Source organism: Octodon degus, unplaced genomic scaffold (genome assembly GCF_000260255.1).
Source record: "Octodon degus isolate 3935 unplaced genomic scaffold, OctDeg1.0 scaffold00226, whole genome shotgun sequence".
Lineage (NCBI taxonomy): Eukaryota > Metazoa > Chordata > Mammalia > Rodentia > Octodontidae > Octodon > Octodon degus.
The window spans coordinates 310,804-326,146 of NW_004524802.1; the positions used below are offsets into that span (position 1 = coordinate 310,804).

Sequence of the window (15,343 nt, forward strand, 5' to 3'; positions counted from 1 at the left end):
AATTTGAGCATTTTAAAGGTTTTTGTTTTCTTTTAATTGAGATGCACACCTATAAATCCTGTACTTGGAAGGCTGAAACAGGAGGATTTTGAGGCCAGCCTGGTCTTGTAAGAAGACTTTTGTCTCAAAAGCCAAAAACATGACATTGAAAGAGTAGTGTATACATGGGAAAATTACAGCAATCCTAAGAAGTCTATGAGGAAAAGCAAGGGTCCTCAGCCGTAGTCCCCACTGCCAGCCATTTTTGTGTTCTTTTATTACACTGAAATACCCAAGGCCAACACCTGCTATCGTGATTCTTTCGTTTTTTTATTATTATGTATGTGGTACAAGGTCTTACTAGTAATCCTCCTGCTTTCAGCCTTCCCAGCGCTGGGATTACAGGCCCTGTCTTGGTGGCCACTGTAGTGCACCTGGGGGTGGGGCCAGCATGGCACATGGTGCCAGGATAGAACCCTGGTCCCTGCGCTTGCCTAAGCAGGCGCTTAGTGTGCTGAGCTATCCTGCTGGCCCGCATGATCCTTCTAAAGTGGATCGCTCCCTAGCATTCTGCATACTGTCATTGTGAAGCTCTCAGCTGCGTCCGCCTCTGTCCCGGAAGCGTCCATGATGCATGCTCCCCACCCTACCCCTACACTGGGTCTGTATCCTTTCCATGGATCTGACCCCTGGAGACCTCCTGAGTGCACTCATCAGCCTTTGCCCATCAGAGACAGGCTTCTCCCACTGCGTGACACCCTCTACTTCATTACCTTGTAGCATGTCATAGTTCCTTATTTGTTGAGACAGAGTCTTGAGATGTTGCCCAGGTCAGGTTTGAACTTGCTGTCTCAGCTTCTTGAGTAGCTGGGGTTACGGTTATGCATGCACAAGATGCCACACCCAACAATTTTCTTCCTTTTTCAGGCTGAGTACTACTCCACGGATGGGAAAACCACCTTTTCAATCCACCATCCACAGATGCTTCATTCTTTTGCTGCATGGAAGTTTTAAATTGGATAAAGTCTAGTTGCTGTCTTAGTTGTTTGTACTTTTGGTGCCGTATCTAAGAAATCACTGCCAAATCCAGTGTCATGAAACTTTTGCCTATTTTTTCTAAGTTTTACAGCTCAGCTCTTATTCTGGGTCTTCGATGTGTTTTGAGTTAATTTTTGTTTGCTATCTGGAAAAATCCAGCTTCACTTCTCTGTATGTGGATGTCTTGTGTTCGCTAGGGTGCCTCAGGCCCTACACAGAAGCCCCTGCCTCCACATCCGCAGAGACAAACCACATCTGTCCTTATGGTGTCCTCCTCTGTGGCTCAAGCCAGGAACCTGGGAGGCACACCATTCTCCTATATCCTTTGTACTCAGCTCAGGTTGAATCCAGCCAGGTTCCAGCCAGGGTGCAGTAGCTAATTGTGGCCAAGCGATGGGGGTGATAATGATGGCCCCCTCCAAACAATTGAGCCTCTTTTGAAAGTCCATCCAGAAAAAAAATTCGGACATATGTAAAAGCAGACAGAAACATTAAAAACTCCTCCATAGCTGGCTGCTGTCCAATGTGACTGCATTTGCTTCCTGATCCTAGATGTCCTCTCCTACTTCAGCTTGCTCCTGAAGCCTAACCAGCCACAGCACAGACCACAGCAGAGTGTGTGCCTCTCAACACACTGGACAGGCAAGGTGCTACCTGGAGCCTCCAAAGGGCTGAGTTGGTGGGACAGTGCATGCCTGTGATCTCAGGAGGCTGAGGCAGGAAGATCCCTATGAGTTCAAGGCCAGTCTGGGCTACATAATGAGTCCAAGGCCAGCCTCAACTGCATAACAATACCCTGTCTTAAAAGGGGGGAACAAGTGGAAGTGGACTGTGCACAGTGACCATGCCAGTGCTGGAGAGGTTTCCCTCTCTTAACCCAGTCCACTGCTGTCCCTATCATGGGGTCTGTGTCTTTCCTGCACATCTAGACAACCCTGGCAGACAGACCCCAGGGCTCAAGCAAGAGCTCGAGGTGGGGGTCTGCAGGTGGCTATGCCATGGACACAGCCATCAGTGGCATACTGGAGGTACTGGGGGTGACTGAAGATGCTGCTCTGGGGTGTCTACTTCACATCAGGCACATGGATTAGGGGGTGGGCCTCTCGGAGCCAAAACTGCAGGGTGGCACCTACCAGATATCCATGTAGAGGGCACTGTGCCCCTAGAATCACCTGGTCCCCAACCCCGACATCTAATAACCCTGGGGTTCTCATGCCAGCAGCTCCTTGGGCGTTGCTCCAGACCCAGCCTGAGTTTCCCCACTGGAAGCCTGAGCCCTGGAGGGACCCAACATTCACCTCTGCAGCTAGGCCACCAGACACCACCCAAGAGCATCCATCCTCCAGCCGGTGCCACCAGGGGCACTGCTCACCAGAGCCCTCCAGTCCTTGGCCCACCCTTTACAGAGAAAGGAAGCTCCTCAATGTCCACAGACCCTCAGGACACAGGACACTGTCCTGGGCATGGTACAACCTCCTGTTGTGTGCAGAAATCATGGGTGTCCCAGTCCTTAGCCCTGTAGCCTATAGCTCTAGGACCTCACATGGCGAAGGGCACAGTGGGATGTGACTTTGGACCCTGAAATTGGAGATGCCCTGGACTTTCAGGGGTCCTAAGTGTATCCCACATGTCCCAAGAAGGAGGCAGGAGGGACAGAAGCCATAATAGAATGGATATGACCACTGCTGTGAGGGTGGGACACACCGGCCGTCTGGCATCCTAGTAGCTAAGAAGGTGAAGGTGGCCCTTCCTGAGCTCTGGGGGCTTGCACCTGCTGACAGTGAGTACTAGAGTCCGGCTCTTTGGGATAGTGAGGCTTTAATCTAGGGTGTGTGGAGATTTGTCTTGTAGCTGGCAGCTACAGGGGACTGACAAGGGGCCCTCTGTCCCCCTCATGTACTGTCTCAGTCCCTGAACTCAGCAGGGTCTCTGAGGCACTCCCCTGGCCCAGGCCACTAGGCCCCTGGGGTCTCTTCACACCATCACTCCTGGGGGACCAAGGCACTCATGTGCACAGCCAACACTCAGTGGAGAGCCCTGCTCCCTACAGAGGGGAACCAGTGTCCCCTCAAGCCACAAGGAAGCTGCCTGGGGTTGTCCTAATTGAATAAGCTGCTTCCCCTGACAGGAAGATGACAGGGGCAGTGGAGCACCAGCTTCTTCCAGATTGTTGTTTGGGGGCTTCCTGCTTGCAGACTCAAGCAGGCAGAAGAGCAGGGGCTGGAGCGGGGGTACCCAGCCCCCAAGCCGAGGCCTCCTGTCCCCATTTCTGTTGCTCTACTGCTGTCATTGAGAGCTATGAGTCACCCTCATTATCCACACAGCCAAGAAGGAGGGACCCCAAGAACAGCCCTGGGTGCAGGAGAAAGAGACCCACCCACCTGTTGGGGGACCAGTGTGTGGGTGCTTTCTCTGGCCACTGGTTGACCAGTTCAAAGCTCAGAAGCACAGCTGCCTGCAGCTGCTGGGAGTGGCAGCCGGCCACGTGCGTCACGTGTCCCAGCTTGTGCCATCTTCTGCCTTGGAGCTGTGGGAGCTCAGGACTCAGTTTATTTTTAAATGAATTTTACAGATATTTTTTATTTATTATTATTATTATTTTTTTTATTGATATTCTTGATACACATAATGATCACATTCATCACAGGGAATCTGCACCTATACAGAACATATCTTTTTTTTTTTTTTGCGGAACCAGGGATTGAACTCAGGCCCTTGCGCTTGCCAGGGAAGTGCTTATTCCACTGAGCTATCTCCCCAGGCCCTATACAGAACATATCTTGATTCCTTTTTCCCATGCTTTCCCCCTTTCAGTCCTTCTTCCCCTCCTTATTTACGAAAGCTGTGTTTTCATTTTTCCTTTTATTCTTTTTCTTCCTTCCCTTCCCTCACCCCCCTCTGTTGTACCCCTTCCTACTTGAACATTTTCTTCCTATTTCCCAGAATCTGTCGTCCACTTTGGCCCTTATTTATGCTTTTGGTTTCTCTCACAATAAAAACAAACAATAAACATCTCTCTCTCTCTGATTTGTTTCACCTAAAAGTATGGTCTCAAGGTGCACCCATTTACCTAAAAATGTCTCACATTTACCCTTCTTTATGGCAGAGTAGTTCTCCATTGTATATAAACTTTTTTTTTGAGATAGTGTCTCACTATATAATTAAGGCTGGTTTTGAGCTCACTGGGTTCCCCAGCCTGGCCTCAAACTCACAGTAATCTTTCTGCCTCAGCCTCTCAAGTGCTGGGATTACAGGCTTGCACCCCACATCCAACTAACACCATATTTTCTTTATCTGTTCATCTGTTGATGGGCATTTGGGCGGCTTCCAAGATTTAGCTGTTACAAACTGCTGCTGTCATCATGGGTGTGACGATATTGCTGTGATGTGATGCTTTTAATTATTTTGGGAAGATACAAGAAGGGGATTACATTAAATACTTAGATCTTTGATCCATTTCAGTTTTAGCTTAGTACACAGTGAGAGTCATGAGTGTAGGGTTAATCTGTAGCATGTGGAGAACCAGTTTCTCCAGCACCAGTGACTAAAAAGCCTTTCTTCCAGTGCAGGTGTCTGACCCTTGTCAGAGATGAAGTGGCTGGATGTGTTTGGGGCTGCTTCTGCACCTTCTGTCCACTGACCCTCTGGCCTGTGATATAGTTCTAGCTTTTTTGTTGTTAGGAATATGCTGCTTTTATCACAGTAACTTTGCAGCATAATTTTAGGTCGGAGCTTGTGAAGCCTTCTGCCTTGTCTTTGTTGCTCACAACTGCTCTTGCTATTCTAGGTCTCTTTTGGTTCCAAATGAATTTTAGGATTGTTTGCTCTAGTTCTGTGAGGTATGCTTTTTTTTTTTTGAACCAGGGATTGAACTCAGGCCCTTGCGCTTGCCAGGGATGCGCTTATTCCACTGAGCCATCTCCCCGGCCTGGCCCTGCTATTGGTATTTTGATTGGCATTACACTAAACCTATATAAAGGTTTTCACTATATTGGTCCTGCTTATCCAAAAGACCTAGCTTCTGACCTATGAGAACTACAGGGCTGGGCCATAAGATTGCAGGCTGCGGAGAGAACCAGCACAGCCCAAGGCAGTCTGCAGGGGGCTGTGCGCAGCGAACAGGCCAGCCCCGCTGCTCCAGGGCCCACCTGCAGGCCACAGTGGGCGCACAGCCACCTTGAGGGCCCTCCCGGGTTAGTCAGCCAGCCCCACTGTCACAACAGCGACACCCAGCAGGGCTGCGTGGCTGGCTGGCCACCAGCTGCCAGGAGGGACGCTCACCACAGCCTTCGGGTCACCGAGCTCTGGGACGCTGAAAGAAGGCAGAAGTGAGTCAAGGTCACTCAAGGTCGCTGTAATAAGGCAGAAGTGACTCAAGGCGGATTCTAGGCCGCCACAGGCAGAGCAGCAGCTATGGCGGGCCCGGAGGTGGCAGGATGGGGAGCAGCTCTCCCGCGAGGGACAGCCGGCTCCTCCGCACTGGTGGGCGGCATCGCGAGGCCAAGCGGCAGGGACAAACGCCTCCACCACACTGCACACCCCCGGCCTGCCCCCGCCCGAGCCCGGCGACCCGAGCAGCCCGGGGCCGCCCCAGGAGCCCGGCCACTAGCGGCCCCGCGCGCGGGCGGGCAGCGCGACCCCTCCACCCGCCCAGCTCGGGAGGCGCAGCCCGAGCCCGAGGAGGCCCGGCCCCACCGCGCCCGCCCCGCGCTCGCACGCATGCCCAGGCCGCGGGCACGCACGCGCAGTCCGCTCTGCTCGGCCCGCCCCGCCGCCATGGAGCGCATCGAGGGCGCGGCCGTAGGCCCCTGCTCGGGCTCGGGGTTCCTGCGGCCGCTCCGGCTGCACTACCGCCAGGTGAGCGCCGGGCCGCGCGCCTGGCCCGCCTGCGAACCCCGCCCCTCCTGCACGTTCGCGGGGTGCTTGCGCCGCCCGCGCTGCAGGCCCCTCCCCCGAGTCCCGCCTCCGTCCCCTGTTGCGGGTTCCCAGACTGTGGGGTCTGTGGTGGGGCAGGGAGGTTACAGGGGCAATCCTACCTTGAGGGAGAGTCTCTGGTCTCGGTTTGTTTCGGGCCCACCCTTCCCTCCTTTCATTTGGACTCGCTGGTGGAAGTGGTAGCCCACCTGCTCAGACATGGAGCCAGGGTAGTTGGTGGACAGGGAAGAGGCCCAGGAGGCCCCTCTTCTGGGAGGTGCGGTCACTGCACTGCGCAGGACCACCCAGGGACAACCTTGGGGTACAGCTGCTCGACTCAGCACTGGGCACGCAGTAGACTCCCGGAAATGCTGTATCTTGCGCCCTGGCCACCTTCCCTACGCCTGCCCTTGTCTGGGCCGCCCGCTAGATGCCGCCTTCCTGCAGCTCCTTCTTCCAGACCGCTCAGAGAACCTCCATCCTGCCTGTAGGCGTAGCCCCTGAACCCCAGGTAGTCCAGGCTCCGGGGATCCTGCCTGCCCTGGGAGAAACCCATCCTGCCCATCACGTCTAGGCCCCAGTGAGGCCTTTATGCCTGCTTTCATTGCACAGCCCTATTGGTACTGCAGAGGACGGGGCACTGAGGGCAGTGAGAGCCCAGGGGAGTGGAGGAGATCAACTAGGGGACCAGGGTGGGGATGAGGGTCGACTCTGCTGGGCCAGGTACAGAAAGCTGGCAGCACGGGATGGTTGGTGCCAGTGGGCAAGTGGGCAGGTGAGTCGGGCAGGGACCTGTGGGAGTGGGGCCACTGCTTCTTCTGCCTCCCAACAGCTACCAGGGACATTGGGAGGGACAGGGTTTGCCACTGGGTGAAACTGCAGCCCTTGGTTGCTTGTGTACCTGGCATTGGGAGGCCTGGTCATGGGCATGTGGGACAAGAGCAGGGGACCTGTGTAGCCTTGAGCAGCACAAAGGGGGTGCACTGTGGCCTGCCCTGCCTCCCCAAGGCCTCTGTGGGCCTCTTGAGCTCTTTTCCTGTGTCTGACAAAGTTTTGGTCTTGAGCTGAGAGGGTCCCTGAGCCCTACCTGGGCAACCATGACCTGGGGCAGGCCCAGCCTATTCAGGTAGGATTCAAGAGCCTCTCCTGGAGTGGCCCGGTGGGTGGCGGCCCCCTGGGTGGCAAGACATCAGGCAGGCCCAGGCTTGCCTCTCAGGGCGGTGCTGCAACGGCCTCTCAGACAGCTGGACCTGGCAGGTCATTGCCCCTACCGCGGAAACCAGAATGCCTCTGCCTCTGGCCAAGCTGCCCAGCAGACTTCTGCCCGGACTTCCTTCCCCACTCAGTGTGGCCTCCTCAGGGGCGATTTCTGAGTGGCAAGGTGGTCATGCTGACTGGGTATGTGTACTGTGGTAGCGTCCATGTCCAGCACCATCTGCTGAGACCCCTGGGAGGAGGGACTGCCGACTTGGGCCCGGGTAGAGCGCATCCTGGGCTGAGTGCATGCTTGGCAGCATCTCGCTGGCAGGTGCTGCTCCTCGCGCCTAGAGCTCTGCTGCTGTTAACCTGGCTCCTGCACGGGACCAGCCATGCCTCAGCTCTTCGTGTCACTGAGTGCTGTTGGGCACTGGGAATGTGACTGCAGGAAGTGTGAGGGCAGCCCTGGCCAGGACAGGGCTTGGCAAGCCCTGCAGTGTGACTCAGGCTAGCTCCTGCCCAGTGCTGGGGTCACTTGGGAGACTGCCTGATGCACCCTACTGCCTATGTGTCTTGTCCAGGGGTCCATTGTGCTTTAGGGGTGAGCACTTGAGCCCGGCTTTGGCCACTTGTGACTCTCCCTTGTACGTCTGTGAGGCCATCGCTATGCTACCCCTCCCCATGCCCAGCATGCATCTCTGTGCAGCCCCATGCTCATGGGTCCTTCTTGCCTTTCTCAGGCTCTCTGCCTACCCCTTGAGTGCACTTGGTTTGCATTCCCAGCTCCTGAGGGGAGCTTCTGACAGGCAGTTGATCTGTCTGGGTTCTGTCATGCTGGTAATGCTGGACCTTGCTGACCGCCACTCTGCCTCTTTCAGAATGGTGTCCAGAAGTCCTGGGACTTTATGAAGACACATGACAGGTGAGGGCTGGGCCTGGCCTGGCTGCTGAGGACCCTGGGGCATGGGGCTCCATTGCTGCCCTGTCTCTGCTCCTTCATGGTCTTTACCATCTCCCTCTCAAGCCTAGCCCACTGGTTTTCCTGTCCCAAGAGCAGACTAAGTCTTGAGAGTTGTCTCCTGTGAGCTTGAGGGGCCAGCCTGGGGCACTTGCCCCTCACATTGGGGTGCAGCTGTGGGTGGCTGGCAGTCAGGGGCAAGTGGCTGGCAGTTACTGGCCTCTGCTGCCTGCCACTCCCCCATCTGCACCCCCACCCCCACCCCAGAACATGGCAGGCCTAGGGCTTAACCTGGCTTTGTCCCTGGCCAGCTCTGGGTCTGGCTGGCCTCATCCTTCCTGAGTGAGGGCCAAACCTTCCTGGCTGGGGGGTGAGCTGTGAATAGGGCCCCTGCTGAGCCACTGTCCCACAGTGTGGCTGTCCTCCTGTTCAACTCTTCGCGGAGGAGCCTGGTGTTGGTGAGGCAGTTCCGGCCAGGTGAGGCCCTCAGGTGGGGTTTGGGGAACCAAGGGTCTGAAAGTAAATGTGGGAGGCTCCCCAGGGACAGGCCTGGTGAGGTGTGTAGCCCTGAACAGGTCACATGTGGGTGACCACTTGTCTGTGCTCCCTACCCAGCTGTGTATGCAGGCGAGGTGGAGCGCTGCTTCCCGGGGTCCCTGGCTGCCGTGGGCCAGGATGGTTCTCTGGAGCTGCTTCCAGCCCTCCCTGGCTCTGTGGGGGTGACAGTGGAGCTGTGCAGTGGCCTTGTGGACCAGCCTGGGCTCTCATTGGAGCAGGTAGCCTGCAAGGAGGCCTGGGAGGAGTGTGGCTACTGTCTGGCCCCCTCTGACCTGCGATGGGTAGCTACATATAGGTGAGCTGTGCCCCAGGGTGGGACAGATGGGGGGAGTGAGCCACTGTCCGTGCAAGCAGGATACCCTGCTCCTCATGTTTCAACATGGCATGGGAGGGTGAGCCTAAGCTGCTTCCAGTAGCAGGCCAGGAACCCAGGTCCTGAGCTTCTCCTGGGCACACTTGCCTGTGTCCCCACCCTGTAACCCAGCATGTGGGACCTAGCTTGGTAACAGCTGCTGCTGACAGATGCCTCTACTTCCTGTGGGATTAAGCACTGAGCACTGGGGGTGGGGTGAGTCACAGTGCTGTCCTTAGGAGAGGCATAGCAGCAGCCCAGCCTGGTTTCTACCCCCACCAAGGCCCAGGTGACCCCCCTGGGCCTCCATGGGGCCCACCGATTGGGTCCAGCCTCTCAGAACAGGATATTGGGGTGTAACCCTGCCCTACTCTGGGGATGCTGTAGCGGGTCTCTGACCCTAACTGAGGTCTTCTATAGAAGGGCCACCCCTAGCCAAGCTGAATATCAGGCTTTACAACCTTTTCAAGGCCAGGGCCATTCCCATTCCCACCCTTGTTGGGTCTGGGGCTCCCTTGCATCAGCCTCCAGCCTCTAAGGGTCCTCACTGGGGCTCCTTGGTGGGGCTTCCCCCACCAAGGCAGACTTTCCAGGCCCAAGGGCTGCCCTGGGTATTTAAAGATTTTCTGACTACCCAGCTGAGGTCCTGCACTGGGGACTGGGTCAGTGGAGAGGGCAGGCAGGGGCTGCTGGAGGAGGAATGTCTGGCACACGGACAGGCATCCCTGGCTACAAGGTTCCCCCCAAGCAAGGCTTCGAGCCAAGGGGGCACTGGGAAGCACCTGCCCATTGAGCCCTTTGAAGAGAAGGCTGTGATCGTGTGGAGATGGGCAGGGCAGAGGTCGGGGCAGCTGTCCCTGTGGTCTCATGGGCAAGAAAAGTAGCAGAGTCCCAGGGCTCCCTGTCCATGGCACCCAAGGGCACATGGAGAAGGGGCAAGGAAGCAGCTGGGGTGGCCTGGATACCCATCTTCTGATCCTCTTGTCAGGCATGTCTCTGAGGGCTCTCACCCTGGACCCCTTGGGACAGGTCCCCTTCTGCTCCTGCCACCCCATGCCCACATAGTCACCCTTTCTGTCCCTGTCCATTACCAGTCTGGGCCATTGCCTATCAAGGCAGGGACCCTCTGTCATCCTCTGCAGCTGGGGCTAGTGGGCCAGTCCCAAGGTCCAGCTGCCAGTTCATGCCATGCTGCTATGTAGCTGGCCTGTCCCACAGCCTGGCTTCTTTGGCACACAGTCCTGAGGTGCCCTGCTTCCCACAGTGGGCACGCAGATTGGGGTCCACTGAGCAGGGGTGCACAAGCAGCAACTTGCAGAGCAGCCTGCTATGGGTAGGGGCTTGGGCAATGCCTGCTGTACCCCTGTTTTCTGTGGATTTGGGATCTGTGTGCATTGGCCTCAGTTTCTTTCTTTCTCTTTCTTTCTTTCTTTCTTTCTTTCTTTCTTTCTTTCTTTCTTTCTTTCTTTTTCTTTCTTTCTTTCTTTCTTTCTTTTTTTCCTTCCTTCCTTTTCTTTTCTTTTCTTTTCTTTTCTTTTCTTTTCTTTTCTTTTCTTTTCTTTTCTTTTCTTTCTTTTCTTTTCTTTTCTTTCGGAACCAGGATTGAACTCAGGCCCTCGCGCTTGTCAGGGAAGCACTTATTCTACTGAGCCATCTCCCCAGCCCTGGCTTCAGCTTCTTACCAGGGTCTCACCAGGCTGCAGTCAGGGCGCCCGTCTGCCTGGTATCCTCTTCCCCGCTCATGCAGTGGCCACAGGATGCTGCTCTGGTCCCCTGGGGGCAGGGGCCCCATTTCCTTCTTGGCTGTTAACTGGGGACCACTCACAGCTCTGCCTGCTTGCAGGCCCTTCCCTGTGACTTCTGATGTATCAGGTGCTTCATCTCAGGCCATCGCCACAGGGTCTGACTCCCTCCATGTCTGACCTTGAAACCGTCTCCCTTGAGCACTTGCCAGAGCAGGCCACGCCTACCTGGGATGAACTCAGGGCCCTGAATCCCATCTGCAAAATCCTCCTGCCTCTGCATACAAAAGCTAATCACAGAAGACCTGCTCATTATGGCCTAGGTCCTCTTTACACAGGTGGGCCGCACAAGAGTGATGGGGCCGCCTTGTCACTCAGTGGGCCCATCCCACCCTACAGGTCTGGAGTGGGACTGACAGGTTCCAGCCAGACCATGTTCTACGCAGAAGTAACAGAGGTCCAGCGAGATGGGCCAGGTGGGGGCCTGGCAGAAGAGGGCGAACTCATCGAGGTTGTGCACCTGCCCCTGGATGGCGCCCAGGCCTTTGTGGACAACCCAGACATCCCCAAGACCCTCAGTGTCATCTTTGGTGTATCATGGTTCCTTAGCCAGGTGGCCCCCAGCCTGGGTCTGTAGTGTGACTTGGGCTCTGGACCAAGGCTGATCCAAGCCTGGCCCTGCCCTGTGCACCAATAAAGCTATGTACTTTAGCTGATGGCACCATGCTGAGCTCTGACCTGGGCAGCTCGGAAGGGAAAGTGGAGGGTTGGCTGTTGGTGAAGGCCCCTTGTTGCCCTTGGTGGTTCCTGCAGTGGGGCAAGAGGACGGCTTGCCCTGAGGTTATGGGAGGGGCTGCTGGGGCAGGGAGGAAGAATGTACAGCCCCAGGGCCTGGCTCCCCAGTCAGCGTGTCCAGGGTGAGCCCATGTCCATGGCTATGGGGTGGAGCCAGCCTGAGTCTGCAGTGCACACACTTTCTGCTCCTGGCTATGTGGAGGATTCTGCCCAGCCTACTGCGGGCTTGACCCCTCCTACCTACCCCCTGGGCGGCCAAGGTGTGTGAGTGGATCTCTCTGGACTTAGGGGCAAAAACAGTGTCTGTAGAACACTTCTCGCTGGGACCAGGACCAGGGTGTCCTTGGCACAAGCAGCCTGGACTGGGTGCTATCCCTGTGCCCTGATGGCCTTGAGTGCTGGTACTCAGAAGGCCTGAGGTGGCTGGAAAGAGCAGGAACTCCTTAGCCAGCTGTATGAGTCCTGCTTATGAGACAGGTATGTAGATCTAGCTTCTCTGAGGGCCTGCTGGGCAATCCATTTAAGTTGGTTTGTTTTTGTATTTAGGACAGGGTCTACAGGGTCTCGCTGAGTAGATTGGACTCGTAGTGATCCTCCTGTTTGTAGCCTCCCAAGTGCTGGGTTTACAGGCGTGCGCCACCACGCCCAGTCTTGCTGAGGGTGGGGGGGGGGGTGAGGGCTGGCACAGCAGGCATTGGAAGCAGGCACTCTAATCCCCTGAGCTATTTGCCCAGCCCTCCATTTGGATTTGAATTGATAGCTTCCAAAAGATTGAGGCTGACCATTTCTGAGGGTGGCTACCTGTCTGGTGGTCCTTGCCCAGAGCCTCAGCTCTGGCCAATTCCTTGGGCAATGCTGGGGGCGTGGAATGGGCAGCCTGGGTCTGGGAAGCAGCTTGGGAACTCTGGGAACCATGCTTCTGGCCCCTGGGTGGCCTGGACTGGGCAGGAATCCTCTGGGCAGCACCTGTATACAAATACTGGCTGTGACCTTGGTGGGCCTTGTAGGATCCAAGCTAGGCAGGGACAGGGCTGGAGGAGGGGCACCTAGGCAGGTGTGTGTGTGTGTATCCAAAGGGCTGTGCAAAGTGATGGATGTGTCCCTGCCTGGAGCAGCCCCAGCAGAACAGACTTCCAAGACAGGGACCACTTGCTGCCTTCATCGGAAGCCTGCCTGATAGGGGGGCTCTATGGCATCGTGGGGTGACAGGCAGGTGCTACCTGCTGCTGTGGAGGAGCATGGGTGGGTGGTGGGTGAGCAGAGGTAAGGATAGGGGACCTGGGCTAAGTGCAGTCCAGCCCCTGCTGGCTCTGCAGTCTGATGGGCAGTCAGCAGGCACCATGCGGGGCTAATGGAGCTGGCATCGATTTCCCGACAGGGTGGGGGGGCTGTAACCGGAAACTCCCCTCCTTGGCTGCTATATTTAGCACTGCAGGACACAAGCGGAAGCACAGCTCACTCCTGAGCCGGGCCAGCTCTGCCCCAGTCTTAGCTGCCTGGTCCACAGGAGGGGCCTGCACTCCTGCAGCCCGAGATCAGGTGGAGTGGCCCCCTCTACATGCCATCTAATACAAGCTGAGCCATACTCAGAACACATGAGGCCCCCAGCAGAGAAGGACAGAGCTAGGAGCCTGAGGGGTGCTGTGCTGGGAGAGGGGGGGTGTCAGGGTAAAGATAAAGAGGCTGGATGTCCTGGCCCAGCAAGGGAAGGGGCTGGATATCCCCTAAACCATGAACCCAGCTAGGTGAGACATAGAGCTGTGGGGCTAGTGGTTCCCACCACCATCCTGGAAAGCCCCACAGGTCCAGCAGTCCCTGGCTTTTCTGTCTGGAGAGCTATAGAGGGGACTGCAGGAGGGAGGGGTCCCATCTGATACCTAGTTCTTCCCTGTGAGCAGGGTAGCTACCTTCCAGGCCTGGAGTTGCCCCTGGACAGATCTGATCTAGGCTACGACCCCCAGGAGGCCAGGGGAAAGGGTACTAGAGGGGCAGGTGGCCTCCTTGGCAGAGGTGGGAACTGACCCCTTGTGCTGACTGAGGCACAAGGCCCAGGTCTCTTTCCCAAAGGGCTGGGAGGGAGGCAGAAGGCATCAGAACCCTGCCAGACCAGCTTCACATGAGACAGAAGTGCTCACCCAGGGGCATTTGTATGTAGTCATGGTTCCAAGCAGGACCCATGTCAACACCCACCTGTGTGAGCTGGCCAGCAGTAGGAATCTGGGGGTGGCAAAGGAGGGCTGGGGGCTGCCTGGACTAGGTCTTGCTCATGTTGGGATCCCCTTCTCAGCCGTGCACGCCAGGTTCCTCTCCCCTACCCTGTGGGAGTGCCTGTCTACTCAAAGCAGGGGTCCAGATCAGAATCACCACCTTGGGCAGCTCAACAGCCCTCTGACTTCCTGTCAGGAAGCCTCAGTCTCACCACAGACCTGTCCTGGTCACTGTGTCATTGCCATGTTGGTTTCCTTCACCCCAGGGCTTTGGCACATATTCCCACTCCTCACCTGGTGGCCTTACCTACCCTTAAGGGCACATCGGATTCCTACTGCCTGGTTTTGCTTGCCTCCTCAGCCTGAGGATTTGTGGACTATATCACTAAGTACTCCCTCCACGTAGAGTGGGAAGGGGCTTTGTTCACAGGGAGCCCCCTACTGCAAGGAGTAGCACACAGTTCACTCCTTTATAGGAAGTGTCACTGTGAGGCCTGGTGTGGCTGTGTCCTGCCCTACTCAGCCTAACTAGACCAGGTGGGGTGGGAACATGGGGCAGAGCCAACAGTTTGGGTATTGGGGAACCTGGCCCACCTCTTCAGGGTTTCCTTTGTCCCAAGCCTGATCCTGGGTGCAGGGAACTGGCGCAGGGCTTTCCCAGGTATCAGTTGCCTCTGCCAGGGTGCCAGGCAGGCTCAAGATTCAGATTCTGACTGCACTGTGTACCTTAAGCCCAGGGTGGAGCAAATGGGGGGGTTTGCCCAGCTACGGGGAGGGTGGGCCAGAAGTCCTCAACTAGTACTGGGATTTGCAACCACCAAGGCAACACTGGTCCTGGAAGGGGCCCTGCCCAGGGCAGGGCAGCGGTTGGAGAAAGCCTTTGGTGTTGACCCTGTCAGGGAGTAGAGGTCACCAGGTAGATGGCAGACGTGAGGGCTGAGGGGGACCCAGCAGCCAGAGGATCCCCTGTGCATCTAGGGCAATCCCCTAGGTACACACATCTAGCCCCCTCTGTGCTTCCTGCATCTTGACCGCCAAGTCAGGACCTCTGGCCTGGATGTTCCTGGAGGGCGTTACCAGCAAACCCTGGCAAACCGTCTACACCAAGAAGCATTTGTGGGCTGGTTGCTTAACACTCGTGCCTCCTGGAGGGGAGGGCTGGCGTCGGAGGGCAGCAGCGCCCCCTTCAGCGAGCGTGGAAGCTGCAGGAGGCTGTGGAGCCAAAGGGTCCCGGGGTAAGTGGCGCGCAGCAGGGTCCGACCACTGGCTTGCTTGGCAGGCGACATCTCTGCTGGGACCAGGAGCAGCGCGGTAGTGGCACACGGATGGGAGGTAAGCGTGGAGGCGACCTCAGGAGGCTACCCCACCCCAGCCACTCGGCTGCCTCCACTGGCGAGGTTGAGGACAAGGGCGAAGGAGCAGCCCCGCGTCCAGCCGCCTCGCGCCCAGGCGGCATCCTCGCCGCCTTTAAAGCCGGGGATACCCCCCCCGCACCCCCCACCGGCGGCGCGGCCCCGCCCCCTCATGCATATGCAGGTACGCGGGTGACGAATGGGCAAGCGAGCTGTCAGTCTCGTCCCGAACTTGTTGGCTGCGGTGGCCG

At 56.8% G+C, this 15,343-nt stretch overlaps 1 protein-coding gene across 4 annotated transcripts; it reads left to right on the plus strand.

Moving 5' to 3' along the window:
* Positions 1–5,751: 5,751 nt before the first annotated feature.
* Positions 5,752–11,446, plus strand: Nudt14 (nudix hydrolase 14). Of its 4 annotated transcripts, none has more exons than XM_004645411.2 (5): positions 5,752–5,874; positions 8,007–8,050; positions 8,499–8,563; positions 8,702–8,939; positions 11,138–11,446. In XM_004645411.2, exons 1-5 carry the CDS (start codon positions 5,794–5,796, stop codon positions 11,373–11,375), a joined length of 666 nt encoding a protein of 221 aa, XP_004645468.1. In that variant the 5' UTR covers positions 5,752–5,793; the 3' UTR covers positions 11,376–11,446. The 4 variants fall into 4 exon arrangements, with proteins under 4 accessions (XP_004645468.1, XP_023561400.1, XP_023561403.1 ...); XM_023705632.1 differs by having other exon boundaries at positions 11,185–11,438; XM_023705635.1 differs by having other exon boundaries at positions 10,597–11,231.
* The last annotated feature ends 3,897 nt before the right edge of the window (positions 11,447–15,343 follow it).

Coding starts and splice junctions, on each gene's coding strand:
- Nudt14 (XM_004645411.2), top strand. CDS start 5,794: ATGGAGCGCATCGAGGGCGCGGCCGTAGGCCCCTGCTCGGGCTCGGGG. Junction 8,051..8,498: donor TTTATGAAGACACATGACAG/GTGAGGGCTGGG, acceptor ACTGTCCCACAG/TGTGGCTGTCCTCCTGTTCA. Junction 8,940..11,137: donor CGATGGGTAGCTACATATAG/GTGAGCTGTGCC, acceptor CCCACCCTACAG/GTCTGGAGTGGGACTGACAG.